The sequence below is a fragment of the Vicia villosa genome, linkage group LG3 (assembly GCF_029867415.1).
Source record: "Vicia villosa cultivar HV-30 ecotype Madison, WI linkage group LG3, Vvil1.0, whole genome shotgun sequence".
Lineage (NCBI taxonomy): Eukaryota > Viridiplantae > Streptophyta > Magnoliopsida > Fabales > Fabaceae > Vicia > Vicia villosa.
Window position 1 is genome coordinate 218,783,616 of NC_081182.1, and position 18,400 is coordinate 218,802,015.

The window sequence follows — 18,400 nt, forward strand, 5'->3', positions numbered from 1 at the left end:
CAAGATTGCATCAAAAAACCATAGGCCCATTTGCAAAGTTTCTCAGTTTGAACCTTTTTTTCACACTTTGCCTCCAAAAATCACCCAACTTTGATCAATCATATCTCACTCAATTTTTAAGCTATGAGGGAGTTCTAAGACTTCTTGGAAACCTCAAGAGGTCCTCTATAAGCCAATTTGGAATATATTTTTCATTTGGAGCTTTTATCTTGATTATATCCTCTTTGGGAAAAAACTGCTTTTGGAGGATGCCTGAAAATGACCTGTAATCTTTTGCATTGTGTCTCTCAAATGAATCATTTCTAGCCATGGCTTGTGAGAGACAAAGTTGTAGGGAATCCAATTTCCTTCAAAATAGGCTTTGAGTGGGGCCTTTTTGATGTTCCATGTGAAAGTTATGCCCAGTCAAAGTTGGGTTGACTTTCTCTTAAGAAACCCTAATGTGAACCTTTTCGTGTTTGTTCATCTCTGAGTTTCTATTAATGGAATCATGATCATCCTTTGATAAAATGATGGTTATGCACCTCTACACTTGATGTTTGACCAATGATCATAGGTTTGAATCATGCTTTGATTGTAGTTGGCCTTTAGGATTGGATCAGTTGACTGTGGATCTTGGGATTGTTTGAGCAAAGCTTTGGGATTGAATCTTGAACTTTGGATCATTGTGAATGGAATATGGAGGGCAAATTTTGGGGTATGACATCGGCGAACTTGATTTCTTTAAATTATGAACAGCTTTGTAAACTTCCTCCATCGTAGGAAGCATGGTCAGAATCCCATTCATATTATGATCCACAAAAGTTGGAATGACTTCATCAATAATAGTAGCATCAGCATTAGGATCAGCACCGCAGAAAAGGTTGGTATAGAAATTGACAGCCATAGAAGCCATCTCAGTAGGGTTGGTGATAACGTGAACACCGTCAGACAGAGCAGCAATAGCACCTTGAGACCTTTTAATTTTAGCCATTATGTGAAAGAAAGCAGTATTCCTATCGCCAGAAAGCTGCCACGATAAATTAGCTTTTTCCGCCCAAAAGATTTCCTCCTTCCTTTGCGCAAATTCCAACTCGAATTGGGCTTTTCTTTCTTGATCCCTTAGCTCGTCCGTAAGATCGGTGGTGCTGATAAGTTCCTGAATCTTCTCCAACGCCACCGTATTGGTTTTGACGATGTCGTGAATATTACCGAACACATCCTTATTCCAAGCAATCAGAGCTGATTTGAGAATCTGGAGCTTTTTTTGAAGCACAAACATGGGGCAGCCAATAACCTTGATGGACCAGGAAGAGGCAATAAGGTCCCTGCAAGATTCATGAAGGTTCCACATACCTAAAAATCTGAAGGAGGAAGAGAATCTTTGCAACGAAAAGGGAGATTCTATCAGAATCGGATGGTGATCAGATCTGATTCTAGGCAGAACAATGGAAACCATGGAATTGCAAGAAGAGCACCAGAGCTGATTGCAAAAGGCTCTATCCAATTTCCTTTCAACCGAAGCAGTGCCATGCCTACCATTATGCCAAGTAAAGGAAGGGCCTTTAGCAGGCATATCCACCAGTAAATTGCTGTTCACCCAGTTATGGAAATCCGCAATCGGAGTTCTGTTGGGGCTACGACTTCCCCTATGCTCGTGAGCACCCAAAATGGAATTATAATCTCCCACTAAGCACCAGGGGAGACTATTAGCAGCCATAGTGTTGGAAAGATCGGTTCAAAGCCTCCGCCGAACCAAATGACAAGTCGAGGCGTACACCGCGATAATACCAAGAGTAATATTCTCCAAAGATACAGTAAATGAAACCGATTGATCAGTAACACTAATGATATGAGGATTAAGGTCTTGTTTACACAAACACCAAAGATTAGGCATCAAATTGGCTCTATCATTGACCGCAAAAAGCTTCAAACCCAATCTATCCCAAAACGAAGCCTTGATCTTAAACTGACTCATCCAGGGCTCTGCAATAAAGCATAACTCCGGTTTATGGACCTTAAGCAGATTCTTAAGGGCTAGTTTTGAGGGGGAATTAGCCAAACCCCTAACATTCCAGAATAAGCACTTCATAGGGAAGGCAGTTTGAAACCAGATTTTGATCTGGTGTCATTCGCCTCCTTAGATTTGGACTTAGTCTTTTTCTTTTTCTTATGGAGCTTTGAAAGAACAGGCTGTAATAAAACCGTATCTGCATCTGAAATATCTTCATCAGAAGGAACATAATTATTCAGAGAGCCTTCCATGTTTTTCCTAGCTGTACTGAGAAAGTCTTCATTACTTTTTTGAGTAGCAAGATGACAATCAGAGTTAACATTAAGTTGTGTAGCAGCCAGAAATTCAGAATCGTCTGAACTAACCGTTGGAACCAAATTTCCATCATTCACCTTGATTATTAACTGAGAATTATCCCCTTGGGGAACTTCAGTTGAAGAACGCAAAATAGGAGAAGAGTTATGAGCAGGAACCACAACCGCCTCCTTTATAGTGCAGCTAGGTAAGATCACTCCCTGGGCCACACCATTACCAGTAATATTAACATTGTACTGAATAATTGTTTCAGCAGCTGGATTGTCCACCAAAGGAATATTAGGGATCCCAGCATCAATCACAGTTTCTGGAGCAGAATGAGTTTTGTTTTTCTGAGGATTCTCCTTATGAATGGTATTGAGTCTGTCCTTACCTAACTTTCTTCTGCAGTTAGAATCCAGATGGCCGAAGGCTTTGCAAAACTGACAGAAGTCCGGCATTCTTTCATATTTGACACCAACAAAAAAAGCGAATCCTGATCTTTCAACCATTATACTATCCCAGAGCTCCGCAAGAAGGTCGAGATCAACCAACACCCGAACATAATGACCAAAAGCCCTATCTAATGGGGATTTGTTGGATGTAGAATCGATACAAATTGGGGTTCCAATACTGCTAGCGATAGCAAATATTATTTTAGGTCTCCAATACTCTTGAGGCAGACCCAGAATTCTGATCCAAACTTGAGCAGATGAATGGCTGACACTACTAGGAATAAAGTCCTTGGTCCAAGGAAAAAGCTTCAACACACCTGGAGAGAGGTTCCAAGATGCGTTAGAACGAACTCTTCGAACATCCTCTAAGCAGGAGAAACAGAATTCAATGAAACCTTTGCCAAGCGAGGTGACTCCCCAAGGGCTAATGCCAGACCACAAGGAGCATAGTTTGGCCTTGAGTTGGACAATGGTTAACGGGGTCGAGCCCTTAGGCCATAGAATCCTTGCGTGTAAGTTGTGCTTACAAGACTCTACGCACAGAATATATTCCTCTTCAGGGATAGTAATAGATAATCTATCACCCTTCACGCACGGAGTTGGGAACTGGCTCGAAGGAATATTGCAGACATTACCAAGAGCTTCAGCAAATGATTTCCCCGCTTTCACCGAGGATGAAGCATTTGCAGAGATATCAGAAGGACCCTGCTTAAGAAGATGGTGAGAGGAGGAGTCGAGAGCTACAACAATTTCCGGAAAAAGAAGAGCTTCCATTGAAAGAGAGAGACTCTCAGATCCAGATTAGCAAACTTTCCGAAAGGTCCCTAATCCTAAGATTAGGAATTTAAACCAAATCCAAAAGCAAACTAACCTTGAACTGAGAAGAGAGAAAGGGATAGAGAGTGGAGGAAGAAGAAGACGACAGACAGCCGAAAACCAGAAGGGACGCCGCCCCAGGCCGCCGCTAGCCACCGCAGAGGACTTACCCCTGAGGCTCCAACGCAACGGTCATAAAAAGAGTCGTTCAAGGCGGTGATTGACCCCTTATACAACAGACTTCCTTTGATGACTTGTTTCGGGAGGTACCAGTGACAAATAATTTAATTATTACAAATAATTAAATAATTATAACTGTTAATAAAATTGAATTTCAAAATGAAGGCACCAAAGAATAATGAAAATAGAGATCAAAATTATAATTAAGATTAAAAAATAAACATAAGAAATAAGAAACGAACACGTCAGATTAGAAAATTTATCGGTTCATTGCTGTGATTAATGAACCGGACTAGTCACACCAATTTTTACTGAATCAATTACAACTACAATTCGATGATCTTATCGAACCATTTAACCTTTAATTCATAGTCTATCTGATCCGACTAATCAGAACGTTTTGAATTTTAAAACATTAATCCAAACTTAACCTCTAGTTAAACCATTAGTTATTAGTTAGACTTTACCTTTTATTTCAAATTATAAATATCTCTTTTCTTGTATTCCAGATCGTTGTAACTAAAAATTAATTATTGATAAATCAATGCTTTTATTTTTATAATAAATATACGCAGCGTTAAATAGAGAAATAAGTTACAATTATATTAGTTTATATAGTATTATTAACAGTAATTGTTAGTTGATTCAATGATAATTGGCATATAGTGAGACAAAAATCATACTATTAACATTTGATTACATCTTGTTGAGTCATTATTCGCTTAAATTGACATATTTTCTTTGGTCAAATATTATGTACATAAACTATTTTAGTCTTATAAAAATAAATAAAATATAAGGTAAAATTAGTTGAATTTGGGTTTTTGCAATAATGTAAAAAAAAATAAATATAGAAAATAGTAATATGTAAAATAATATTAACATTTGATGACAACATTTTGAATCAACGTTTGCTTAAATTTATATATTTTATTTAGTCAAATATAATGTAAATTATTTATAATAAATAAAGGAAATTTTATTATATGTTAATAACATTTTAAATATAAGGAAATTTTATTATATTTTAAATAATGGAAATTTTATTATATTTATAACAAATAATGGAAATTTTATTATATTTGCAATAATATAGGAAATTTTAAATATAGAAAATAAGTTTTAATGGTAATAGTTAAAATAATATTACTAACATTTGATGACAACATTTTGGATCAACGTTTGCTTAAATTAATATATTTATTTATCAAATACAATGCATAATATTTATTACAAATATAATAACCTTAAATAATACATTTCCCAAGTCTATATATATATATATATATATATATATATATATATATATATATATATATATATATATATATATATATATATATATATATATATATATATATATATATATATATGGAAATGAGTTTAGTCTTGCAAAATATAAAACATAAGATAGAACTTAATTCAACAAAAATAAAAGAAATGGCTTTTCACAAGTGTCAACCTTAATGAAGTTCTTGAAGTTGCTCCTCTAAGAATGGTGTCCGCTGAAGATCTTCGTGTGAAGAAGTCTCCCTCTCCACATGCAAGAAGACTAAAAGAAGTTGTACATGGTAAGACCTCTAACCCTTCGTCTTCTATTGATCTTGAGAACCTGACGAAGGAAGGATCACAATATGCTCATCAGGCTATTGCTAAGATAGTCACTAGAATCTTGGATGAACATCGTCAAGTTCCTGGGATTTATGTACCTCTCCAAACTGTGATTCCTGACTCCACTCTGAACCCTAAACCAAATGTTGTTCAAGAAGATGAAGATGTGGGTATGGATGCTGATGAGGTGCATGGAAAGAATGATGATGTAAGCATATCTGATGAGGATGTTCAGATGAATGACGAAGAAAAGAATGATGAACCTGCTGATGTTGCTCAGGATGTCACTAACAACACTGAGAATCCTGGTGTTCAAAGAAATGATGAAGTTGTTATTGTTACTCAGGATGTCACTTACAACACTGAGGATGGTCATAATGTTGATTCAGGTAAAAATGTTGTTGATCTTGATAATTACTCTGATAATGAACTGGTTACAAATGTGAACCCTAGCATAGCCAAACGACTCATGACAAGGAAGGGTAAGAAAGTTATTGATCAGAGTCCTCGCAAGAGGAAAGTTCCAAAGAGTACCTCAACTGGACCCATCAGAAGTAAAGTTGTGTCCAAGAGTACCTCCACTGGTCCTAGAAAGAGTAAGGTTGTGCCTAAGAGCACCTCTGTTGGACCTACTAAATCTTGGAGCAAGGTTGTTCCCAAGAAGAGAAAGGCTAGAGTTATTGAAGAATCAGATTCTGATGTTGAAGTGGATGTCCAAGACATTCCATTGAAGAAGCCTACCACTAGCAAGCTTGCTGCTAGTGTGCTAGAGGTTCCTATAGATAATGTCTCTTTCCACTATCCTGCAAGTGTCAACAGATGGAAGTATGTGTACCAAAAGAGATTGGCTATGGAGAGGGAATTAGCTCAAAATGCCCTTGATTACAAGGAGATTATGGAACTGATTCATGAAGCAGGATTGATGAAAACTGTAACTCACTTCTCCAAGTGCTATGAGATGTTGGTTAAAGAGTTTATAATAAACTTGTCAGAGGACTGTGCAGATAGGAAATCCAACGATTTTAAAAAGGTGTATGTGAGAGGAAAGTGTGTCACATTCTCTTCAACAATAATCAATAATTTTCTTGGTAGGTCAGATGAAGCTCAACCTAAGCTGGAAGTTTCTGACAACAAAGTGTGTCAGGTGATTACTGCTAAGCAAGTGAAAAGCTGGCCCCTCAAAGGGAAATTAACTGCTAGCAAGCTAAGCATCAAGTATGCCATGCTTCACAAGATAGGAGCTGCTAACTGGGTGCCTACTAATCACAAGTCAACTGTCTCTACTGTCCTTGGAAAGTTCCTGTATACTGTGGGAACAAAGGCTAAGTTTGATTATGGAACTTATATTTTTGACCAAACGATGAAACATGCATGCAGTTTCAGTGTTAAGGGTCCAATTGCCTTTCCTTCCCTTATTTGTGGAATAATCTTGAACCAGTATCCCAGCATTCTCAATGAAAATGACTCTGCCTGCAAGAGAGAAAGCTCATTGGCATTCCACTATAAATTGTTTCAAGGAACACATGTCCCAGACATTGTTATGACTTCTATAGAGACATCCAAAAGTAGCTCATCTTCTAGTAAAGCTAAAGTCATTGCTATGCTCAGAGAGACTTGCAAAGAACTGGATGCTAGGAAGGTGACTATAGAGAAGATGATCAGCACACTAGAGATGGATGAAAATGATGATTTTGCTAGCGTTGCAGAGACAGAAGGTCAAGAAGATAAAGATGAACAGCAAGATGGAAGTGATTATGATGAAGAGGTGGAAAAAGAAGAGGCCAGTCCAGCTGATGGCACAGATGAAGAAGGTGATAAAGACAGCTCTGGTGGCTCTGAATCTGAAGACTAGAGCAGCTGATAATGGTGATTTTTTATGGATTTTAATGATTTTTGTTTCTTTTGATAATGTCATGTAACTGTTTGAATATCAAGGTTTCTTTGGCAACATTTCTGGCAAAAAGGGGGAGTAGTGTGTGGTGTCATCCCAGAACAAATGATGTATGTTTCAACTAGTATTCCCAATGAAGTAGTTGAATGAAGTGTCTTTTTGCAAATGGTAGTGTAGCTCTGTGTGTGGTAGCAGTATGTTTGTGTGGTGCAGTAGTATAGTTGTTTTGTGTAGCTGGTTGTGTAGTTATGTATGCTTTCTGGTAGTAGTAGTATAATGGTAGCTATGCTTGATGATTTCTTGTAGATGTATTAGCTATTTCATGCCTGTGTGGTTGTGTGATGTGTGTTTTTCTGCTACAAAGAATCTTTGATATGGTGACAGATTATTTTAGCCAAAAATTTGCCAAAGGGGGAGTTTGTAGATGTTTTCATATTGGCTGCATTTTGTGGTAAAACATTCTTGTGTGTTATGATGTCTTGACTAATGTCATGACATGCTATGTGTAGTGTTCTGCAGGTTTTGTATATTTGAGCTAATACAGGAGTTAGTTGGATGTCATGCTCGATGTCATGACATTAGTAATTGACAGCAGTGGCTGTTATGTTTTGCTGTTATGTTTCCTTATTTATCTCGGGCTACATTTTAGGAAACTATATTTTTAGTGTTGTATGGTTTTCCCTAGAAGATCTCGTCTACAGCATATGAGTTAACACTCTGATGATGTGGAAATTACGTTAACTTGGTTAACCCTAATTTATGTTTGGAAGGCCCAAGGCCCAAATGCTGCTTATAAGAAGATTTCTAATCCTATTTTCAGATGCAGATATTTTAAAGTGAAGAATTCTGTGTTTTGTGAACTGAGTTTTTACGTGTGTTTGTGTCTTACTATTTTCTTGTAATCCAAGCAATTGTCACTTTGATGACTGTATTGGAATAGGGTGTTTGAGTTGTAATTGGTTGTGTCACTCTAAGCTTTTAAGCACGAGTGTTGTGTCTCTTGATTGAAGCTTTTAAGCAATATCAAGATTTGTTTCAAGTGAGTCTTCAGTCTAATTTTACTTTTACTTTTTGATATCACTATTGTGATTGAGGGGGAGTGAGTCGGAACTCATGTCTAGTATTAGATTGAAATTGCACTGGGTAGGTCTTAAGTGAGGAGTGTAAACTGGTTGTTTAGTACACCGAACTGGGTAAACAATTCTCTGTGTTATTTACTGTTTTTATTTACTTACTGCTAAAAGTAATAATCTGTTAAGTAGTGGATGTCATAACATCCGATACGATATTGATTGTCTGTTACTATAAATTTTCACTTAGTTTTGAACTCTTGGTGTTAATGCAACAATCAGTTATGTCTTAGAACCAAAATGTCCACAAAACAAATATCAAGGATTTGATAATTCTACAGAATTAGAATTTTAGGACGTACTCGTGTAAGTTCATTTATGGCTGCTTTTAGAAAAACATGAATAATTTCCACCATGGAATTTAGCAGGCGAGTTTGTTTATGTTCATTATTCATTGCAGTTGAGAAATATATGGTAGTTTATCTAAAAAATGATTAATGATTTTGATGTCTTCTACAGGATGCTATGGATCTGATAAGCAGTCACTATACTATTAGAAGAAACACTCTTTTTCCTTTTCAATGAAATAGCTTTGAGTTATATCATATCTTAATATCTACATTTTTTGTGCTCAAAATGTAGGTACTGTTTGATTTTAACCATCTCTAAATTTATTCCGCTATACCATATCTATGTGGACAAGGATGCATTTATGTTATGCTGCAAATGTATGTCTATTTCCTCCCACTCATTACAAGTAAGTTACTATAGAAGTTAAGTGATAAGTTATGCCAGCAATTTTTTAGAATGTTAATTTTATGCAACAACTTTGTTGTGGTGTGAGTATACTTTGATGTTCCTCCTTTGTTCCATTCATAGGATGATAGCATATACAAAATCATGACCATAGTCTCTTCATGTTTCATCATTTTCTTAAATGTCTCTAATGCTTTTATAATATGTATATAACCTTCGTCCGTTTCGCCTTTCATTATTTAAGTACCATAAAACATTTTCTATATATAAATTACATACTTTCTGAATTTGGTCTACATTAGATTAGAGAATATATATTTATCTTGATAACTACTAGCCAATAACATCAGAAGTTCATGTAAAATTAGTCATAAAAGCCGAGATTGCATTCCGACGTCTCTACTTTCAGAATAGCCAATATATTATACTTTATACTTGAGTATTTTGGTTGACAAGTTATTTGTTTCTATCTCAGGTACTAAACTGAACCAAAAGACAGTGCGATTCACTTTGAGTTTCAATATTGCAGGTGATGGTATTGCAGTGTTACAAGTATCGGGTTTCCACATTAGAATTGTGATTGCTTCCATTGTGGTTGCGATGTTACAATTGGCTCATAAAATGACTCATTTGATTTATGTTGTATCATAAAAAGGCTATGAAGCACGATTACTTCAAAATTCTTGTCGAATCGTATCCGATACGCTTCGACACGCCGAAACGTATCGAAGGTGTATCCAAATTTCTTTGAAAAGATTATTGGAATCTTTGAAAAGTGAAAAGATAAGGTAAGAATTAAATAGGGGATTAAATAACGACCATTAAAAAATTAAAAAAAGGAATGAAGGGAAAGATTTAAATGGTACATCAATATCACCATTTTATAATATTGTCTATTCAATACTAATTGATAGGTGGACTATGAGTTGTACTCCTCTCCAATGTTTGGCTCACTCTCTAAATCCAAGGTAAAATTTGCCAATAATTTATTAGCTTTTTTATTATTTATTTTTTATCCTTTTGTAATTCATAAGTTATGTATTAACAATTACTTCATTTATAGGGACTATAGTGATGAATGCCTCCGTGAGGATTCAATTAGAGTTTCTCCACATGAGGATGAAGACATATCTACACAAAGGAATAACTGTTTTCGAAAATTGTTTACAGCGGTTGAGGATAGAAAAATGGTTAAATTGAATGTACTAATTTCTCATCAAAATCAAATAGTTTTGATTCTTTTGATTCTATTGAAGATAGATGGGTATTAGATCCCGAATCTTGGTGAGTTATGCATGGTTCTCTCGCTCCTCTTCTTCAAAAGCTTGCCTTGAAATATTTTGTGCAACCTACCTCTTCATCTTGTTGTGAAAGAAATTGGAGTATCTATTCATTCATCCACTCTTTATAAAGAAACAAATTGAACCCTAAAAGAGATGAAGACTTGGTTTATGTGCATACGAAATTGAGGCTTTTGGGTAGAAAATGTGAAGAATACAAAGAAGGGAGTACTAAGATGTGGGACATTGGTGGAGATGCATGGGAAAATTTTGATGGTGCTGAAACTCTTGAAGTTGCATCATTATTTATGTATCGATTTTTTTTTTAAATTATTTTTAAATTAAGATACAAATTTTTTTAACATAATATATGTATAACAACATTTCATCATGTATCATCGTTTTTTATTATAGTTAATTGAGAGTTTAACTCTATTTTGTGTTGGCTAAAAATATTTTCTTTTCTTTTGACTTCAAATATCTATTTCTAGTAGTTATAAATATAATTAAGAATGAAAAATTAAATATTTTATTTAAAATTTAATAAATACACCATTAAATATTTTCTTTGGAGCTTGCCCAAAAACAAAACAGGGTGCCTGCTCTGATGCCAATTGAAATTTTGGCACTTTGCAAAACAGATGTCGTATACAATGTTAGGACTTTCAGAATGTCGCATATAATGTTAAGACATCATAATAGTTGAAAAACAATAAACAATTTAAACATCAAGTTGCAAGAAGTAATTAACTTAGTTAAGTTGTTAACCCAGTTCGCTACAATGTCACCTACATATGGGGGGCATCTTAGCCAGGAAGGAAATCCACTATAATAGTTTAGTTTGAAGTTCTAAACAACCTCTTGTTTTATAAACTTCTCACCTAATTACTACACATGCAATTTCTATATAAGAACTCCTAGATATGAGACCCCTCTCACTTCCCCTCAATCACACAATAGTGATGATAACAACAAAGACAATCAAGAAGGAGACAACCGCTAGGCCTCCAAACTATGAATATACTTTGGTTACTCGCAGGATCGACTAGATTGATCCTAGGACATGTGTCGAAAAGTTATCTTTTATGGTGATTCGATTCATACTCTCTGAGTTTTGGTTTTCTGTAACGAGATGATCCCAATCTATGAATGACTATAAAGTAAAACTAGACAAAATGCAACGAGATAAATTGTAAAGAGTAAATTGAAATTGGTAAGATAATAAACATAAATGACTTCGACAAAAATGTAAAGGAATTTAAACTGTAAATGTAAAAGATTCGACGAGAAAATAAAGGAATGTTAAAATACTTCGTTCTTGTAAAGGAAAGACATATATATAAAAGGTAATGGTGTTACACGTACATTTCTCAGCAAAAACTCTTTCTCTAACGCTTGATACTTGAGTGATCTTTGAGTGATTTGTACAAAATGAACACCCTTGGATCCTACCACTAAGACCCTTATACTAATTCAACCCTAACGGTCCTACTCTAACGAAATGCCACGTTGCTCGCTTGCATGCGTTTCGAATTCCTGGGGCTCCACATGTCCTCCTTGATTCAAATGAAACTTTTCAAATTTCAAATCTTCCTGCTCGAACCTTCTTCGACTCACAGCAACGTGTCCTTCATGAGAATATATCAAAATACCTTAAGTTTTTGTGACCTTTATGTTTCGAAGGCTAATTAAGGTTTCGAAGGTCACCTATTCCAATCCAGCTTCGATTTAGGAACCTTCATGATATATAACAATCTCAAAAATAGCCATTCAAAGCCATTCTTCCTCCGAGACCTATATCTTTGAAGAATATAAATATTATTTGAAATCTCCAGCTAACACACATATCCATGATACAAAAGATGATATTACAAAAGGTTATGAACTATAAAAGAGCATATCGTCAAGAAACACCATCTCGAAGCTAAGCCATCTTACCCTTTCCACGATCCTGCCTTGAACCACCTGAAAAAATAATAAGAGGATTGGGGGAAGATTACTAAATCTCAGTGAGTCTCCCTATCCTACGGGTTCACTCATTTCTACAGGGAACATGCGATCGAACGGATTCCCCGAGAATTCGGGTTATCTCACATCTAGGTACAAGTATAAACAAGGGTACACCAACATTAGAAGTCCCATAACTATCCAATAAGGCTACAACAAAAGCACATAGCCAAAACCACCACATGCAAACCTACAGCCATGTACGAGGAATCCAGGAGCAAGTCACGTCCCGCTAATTAGGCTACGCAATCCACACCCTCGGTGAGTAACCAATTACATAGCATCAAGAGACTTGCACAAGCACATCGCAAGACTAATCAGATACTCTTCCTAAATGGAATCCATCCGAGATGAGTTATCACCGTGACATTGCCTAAGTGGCGTCCTACCCTATCATTATCCATACGCAGATGAGTTACGTCGAGTGCAAATAGGCCTTCTTGACAATACGAGCCCGCCGGGCGAAAGCCTAGTGATCTTGCCTACATGGCATAACTAGAGGTGAATCGAAAGTAATGTTGCCTACGGGGCATTACTTATCCATCATACCAAGCACGCTGATGTGTAACGCAAGTGTGGAAGTGCCCCCCTACGGCCCTCACAAGTACATCGCAATGGTAGCTCAGGAGTGTAGAACATATTGAGAATGCTGATGTGTAACACAAGTGTGGAGGTGCCCCCTACGACCCTCACAAGCATGTCGCAACGGTATTAAGTGTTCTATGCGATTTATCCCCTAATAGCATAGGCCCACTCCGATTCAAGCATACCACAACAAAGTCAGGCCACACAGGAAAAGTGTCTTCGAACGTTCAACCGGAACGAACGAGACTAACAATGATCACATCATAACAAAATCCACAATTGCATTCCTCATGCATACATGCTTTCAAGTAGGATGATGATCAAATCGTAGTATCATACATTTAAAATACATGTCAACATGTCATACAAGTCATTAGAGGCTTTCCGTTCGCGACACGAAACAAAACTGCACTCATTAGGGAATAAATACAAATTTTGCATTAGACTAGTTCGCTACAGCATACCCAAGCAGAAGCCAAACTTCTTCAACACGGGTAAGTTCGCTACAGCGAACTGCCAGCGAAGCCCTGATTCACTACATCGAGTAGTAGCGAGCTCCAACAAATAAATCAAATCAACTCCCAGACCTATTTGCTACCTGTTCGCTACAGCGAACCAAAGTTCGCTACAGCAAACTCTGTTACGCACAGAAAAATTAGAAACCCATTTAGGGTTCCCAAACTCCAAATCTCCTCATGCATCTATCCTTGATTGAGTAATAAGACATAACAATATTACATACACGAATTACTACTGCAATATAGTCTAAAACATGCATGAGTAAGGATTATGGAACATATACTCTCAAACCCTTAATCCCCCATATTGACATAAACCCACAAAACTTCCCAAGTCTCTATCCATGTGACTCACCTGAAGTTTGGAGAAGAGGACTGCAAAAAAACAGAAGCAAGAGTGATAAGAATGGCTGAATCAAGGTGCATGCAAGGTTGATGATGAGCTTGACAATGGTTCTCTTCCTCCTTCCTCTTTTTTTTTTCACGTTTCTTTCTTCTTTCCCTTTACAAATTTTGTTTTGTTCCAAAAGCAAGAGAATGACTTTAGCCAAACAACCCCTTAAGTCTTATTATTAGGTGCATAGACCAAAATACCCCTCAACTAGACTTTATTTACCATGATGCCGTCTAGTTACATTCTAACTAAATAGATATTTCTATATGTATTCTCTCAATAAAAAATAATTAGGATATTATATATATATATATATATATATATATATATATATATATATATATATATATATATATATATATATATATATGATTAAATATTATAAACAAGGATTCAAGGTGTACGATTTCTTTTAAATATGGAGCGTATAATAGTACAAAACGAGAATGAAATAATTTGAGTTCCTACCTAAACCAGCTATTTATTTTTCATTTTATCATGTTTTTATACATCAAGATATCTATTAATTTCTTTAAAATCTATAAAGTGTGTTGAAATCTTGAAAATATGGATTATAATTCTTTGATAAAAAATGACAAATTTTCATTCATACATAATAAAAAGGAAGATAAATTTTTGAACTACAAATTTAAATATGTTGAAAATGCCTAACCGTTTGATGAAAGACATTACTTACAGTACTAATGGTTTTTAAATTCAATCATATTAATTAAACTTTTAAGTTACATTTCTTTAATTACTCAAAAATTTAATTGAAATACATTGAAAAGGTAAAGAAGTTTTAGACTGTCAGTTAATCACAATCGTTTATAAGTTAAAAATATTAAATTTTATTTTAAATTTTTTTATTACTATTATGAATGAATGGTTATGATATAATAATAATAATAATAATAATAATAATAATAATAATAATAATAATGTAATTTTTTTTACACTGAGAGTGCATAGCAATTAAACTCATTACTCAAAGATATTATTGATTCCTTATTTTAATAACACAACCAAGTATCGCAAAAGTATTAGTCTAATTACTTATAGCAACAACATTTTTTTCCAATAGCTATTTCTAGACACGTTCCACCTGATTTAAATCCAACGTTCTTACCGTCTTGACCACAATTTGAACTGCAATCCTCAAAACAACATGTACCTGGCGGCCCAATAAAGTTGGATGCTTTGGCAAGCTCAGTTGTTGGATTCTTCAAACCAGTAACCAATCCTGAATCAAAATAATATAGATTCATAATTTTACAAAAATTTAAAATTCAAATTATGATAATTACGTTCACTTAATAATTTTGATTTTGTCCATTATGTCCATTAAACTATGGTTTGCAAGCAACATAATCGCTATTCAATCGATAAAATATTCACTTTATTGTTGAATATGTAGTATATCATTATCTATCATATAAGAAAAGTCTACCATTTGGGACTTTCTTAGGCTATCCACATCAGCAACTCTTCTATGGTTAATCCACATCAGCACTGTCAAAATTAACTTCTTCTTTTATGCAGTTACATCCTTCTATTCTTCAATTTCCACTATTCTCATCATAACTGTCCTTAATCCCACACTCTTCCAAATTCCAAAACTGTAAAAAAAGATTAATGCAGCCCATTTTTCTTCTTCTTTCACTTCATTTTCCCATATTGTGGGCTGCTGCATTTTAATTTTGTAACTGTTTATATTCAACGCACGTACAATTTCTCTTCCAACTTCAAGAACCGTCCCTTACGGTTTCTCTTCCATCTTCAACTTCCTCTCTTATTACAACTTCTTCTGCTCACAACTCAACACACGCGGCAACTTCTTATTAGCGACGCATCTACATCGTCATCTCGAGCTATGCAGATTGATTGGTTCTTTGTAGTATTTTGATTTTCTTTATGCTTTGAATTTCAGGTGGCGATTCGTTTCGATTTGGGTTTCTCTTATTAAGCTAATTGTTCATAAACGCTAGAGAGTCAGAGAGGAATTTACTCGAACGGTAATCTGCAATTAATCTATTTTCATCTACTGTGGATATTTAACTTATTATATTGTTTAATTGGTTTGATTTTATGTTTTGCAGATTTACGGTTAATCTGCGGCGTCGGATCAGGCAACACAATGGTGAAATTGGGAGTGGAGCTTGGAGAACTAAGAGCAAGCGTCCTTGGGAGATGGTTTTATGTATGTATGGGTTCCCAACGAATGTGGCTGCTCTTCATGTTTTAATAGAATTCTGCTTTCTATGTATTATGAGGTTGTTTTTGTTTAACAAAAAATGTTTCATGTTTATTGATTGGTTGGTTGAGCAAGTTAAGTCGATTGTTTTCATGGCGTTACTTTGATTTTGAAATGCAGGTTGAATGGGCTTGGCAACACCCTATTGAATCATTGGCTGTAACAAAGCATGCTGCGAACAGTGTGAACAGAAAGTAGCAGCTGGTACCATGTAGTTGATTATGCCAATTGCAACATAAAACAGGTTGTAGATACATATATACAGCTCTATTTTAATATTGTATAATGTGTTAAATCGAAATTTGACCAATTTAAGTTGCAATTATATGCTTAGCTCAGTTTTCTTTAGACAAATTCAACAGAGGAGTCGCATAATGTTTTATTCAATCCTCTTAAATTTGTTTTGTTTTCATCTTCATAGCTTTTTTCTCCAAACTATCAAGCTATGTTGATCATAAGCATGTGGTTGTTTATGTGTTTGTTTATTTACCATAGTTAAACTGTGGCCTGAATTTTGATTTCAGGTTCATGTGGTTGTTGTGGCTACTCCAGGACGTATGATAAACCATTTACCCAATTCTATGTCGGTGAATTTGGATGATCTTGCTGTTTTGATCCTTTATGAAGCTGATTGTCTATTGCAGCTTGGATTTGATGCTGAAATTAAAGAACTTGTGAGTATTATTTAACCCTATGATACAAAAATTGTCGTTGTTACATGGTTAATTTCATAATTCATTTTGTCATGCTGTTGGAAAGGAGTATTAAGCATATTTGATTGTTTTACAGGTTCGCGTATGTCCCAGAAAAAAGCAGACCATGCTTTTTTCGGCAACCATGCCCGATGAGGTTGCAGATCTCATTAAACTTTCCCTACCAAAACCATTGTGTCTTTGTGTTGATCCATCTGCAAAACGGCCAGCAGCCTTGGCTGAAGAGTAATATCTCCAGTTCCTTTCGCATTCTCTAATCCAATCATTCAACTTCCATGGATTTATATTTTGAATGCTATGAAATTTAGTTGTATGTTGTATGAAAAATGTCAAAGTCACAAATTAAAGTGGTAAGAACTTAAAGGCTGTTTTAGATTTTTAAATTAATGAAGAGTATTTCTTATGAATGTGCAGAGCTATATAAGTTGGGTATTTGTGATGAATTTTTTGTTGGATGTTAATGAAGCTCATACATTTGCTAATTTTTCTTCATTGCCGGTAACAGTTGTCAAGATGTTCACTTCCAGGAAGAAAATCAACAAAGATAAGGGTGCTGAGCCAACTGAATTTGCTCCGAATGAAGCTATAGCAACACTAACATTATAAAATGTTTTTGGAATACTTCCTAAAGAGAGTGAAAGTGCATCAACACCGTTGGAAACTTAAAATCTCCTGAATATTATGTAAGAAATATACTATTTTTATTATTTTGATTTGATATTTTGTAATATTTTTTAAACTATACGGAGAAATGATGTTGCTATGTGGATTCAGTCATATGGTTATTTGTTTGGATCGTAGGTTAGTGCAGTGAAATGTTGAAGGATTCAAGTTGATGGTGAAATGGTGCCGGTTTTGTATGTGGTTAAATCATCTCAAAAGATAAGCCATTTTTTTACACAGGTTTGAAATACTACTTGGTGCTTTATTTCTTAGGCGGTGAATGAATTTGTAACTGATTCTTTTACTGTTACGGTTTCAGGTATGAACCACCTGTGATGGCGTGTGAGGTTCCTATTCTTCTAAAAGAAGCAGATGTGCTAACTTTTTGTAAGAAAAACTGAAGCCATTATAGTCATTCAAATGAACTTAGGATTCATTAGAGTCTGGCGTGTTAGGATTCATAAGAGTATGATGAACTGGATTATGTCATTGGACCTGCTGCAGGTGGTTCAATGTGAGTTTTCCTCTAATTTCTTGCACGATTTCAATGTCGATCTCTCAAAAGATATTGCGAGTTACTTTTCTATTTCAATATCTAGATAGTTAACATAAAATTCATCTTTAGTTTTCTTCTTATGATCTTTGTCAACATAGATTAACTTGGTCGCAAAAATGTAGTGATGCTTATTTCTTCCATGGTATGATCCTCAAACATATGCATTTGTTTCCATCTCATTCATTAGTTTCTTGCAGCTTGCAGTCGAGGGCATATGTTGGGCGAAGGATGGGCCATGTACAACTTGATGGTGAGTGATCATGGTATCAATCCAACACTTCAACATTACACATGCATGGTTGATCTTCTTGGTCACTGGTGAACTGGATGAGGCGTAAGACATATGAGTGTTAAGCCAGATTCT

At 35.3% G+C, this 18,400-nt stretch overlaps 1 protein-coding gene and 1 long non-coding RNA gene across 3 annotated transcripts; both read left to right on the plus strand.

Annotated features, from left to right (window-relative positions):
* Positions 1-5,233: 5,233 nt before the first annotated feature.
* On the plus strand, positions 5,234-7,201 carry LOC131659976 (uncharacterized). Its single transcript, XM_058929081.1, has one exon. It carries the CDS (start codon positions 5,234-5,236, stop codon positions 7,199-7,201), a length of 1,968 nt encoding a protein of 655 aa, XP_058785064.1.
* Positions 7,202-15,728: 8,527 nt separating this feature from the next.
* LOC131657432 (uncharacterized) lies at positions 15,729-18,370 on the plus strand. 2 transcript variants are annotated; one of them, XR_009300662.1, is made up of 8 exons: positions 15,729-15,865; positions 15,950-16,123; positions 16,225-16,348; positions 16,629-16,778; positions 16,894-17,042; positions 17,619-17,720; positions 17,800-17,994; positions 18,234-18,370. It is a non-coding gene; the product is annotated as an uncharacterized LOC131657432 (long non-coding RNA). The 2 variants fall into 2 exon arrangements; XR_009300663.1 differs by lacking the exons at positions 16,629-16,778; positions 16,894-17,042; positions 17,619-17,720; positions 17,800-17,994; positions 18,234-18,370 and adding an exon at positions 17,323-17,388 and having other exon boundaries at positions 15,950-16,348.
* Positions 18,371-18,400: the final 30 nt, after the last annotated feature.

Bases quoted from the DNA above. Each gene is read 5' to 3' on its own strand.
- LOC131659976 (XM_058929081.1), top strand. From the start codon at position 5,234: ATGGTGTCCGCTGAAGATCTTCGTGTGAAGAAGTCTCCCTCTCCACAT.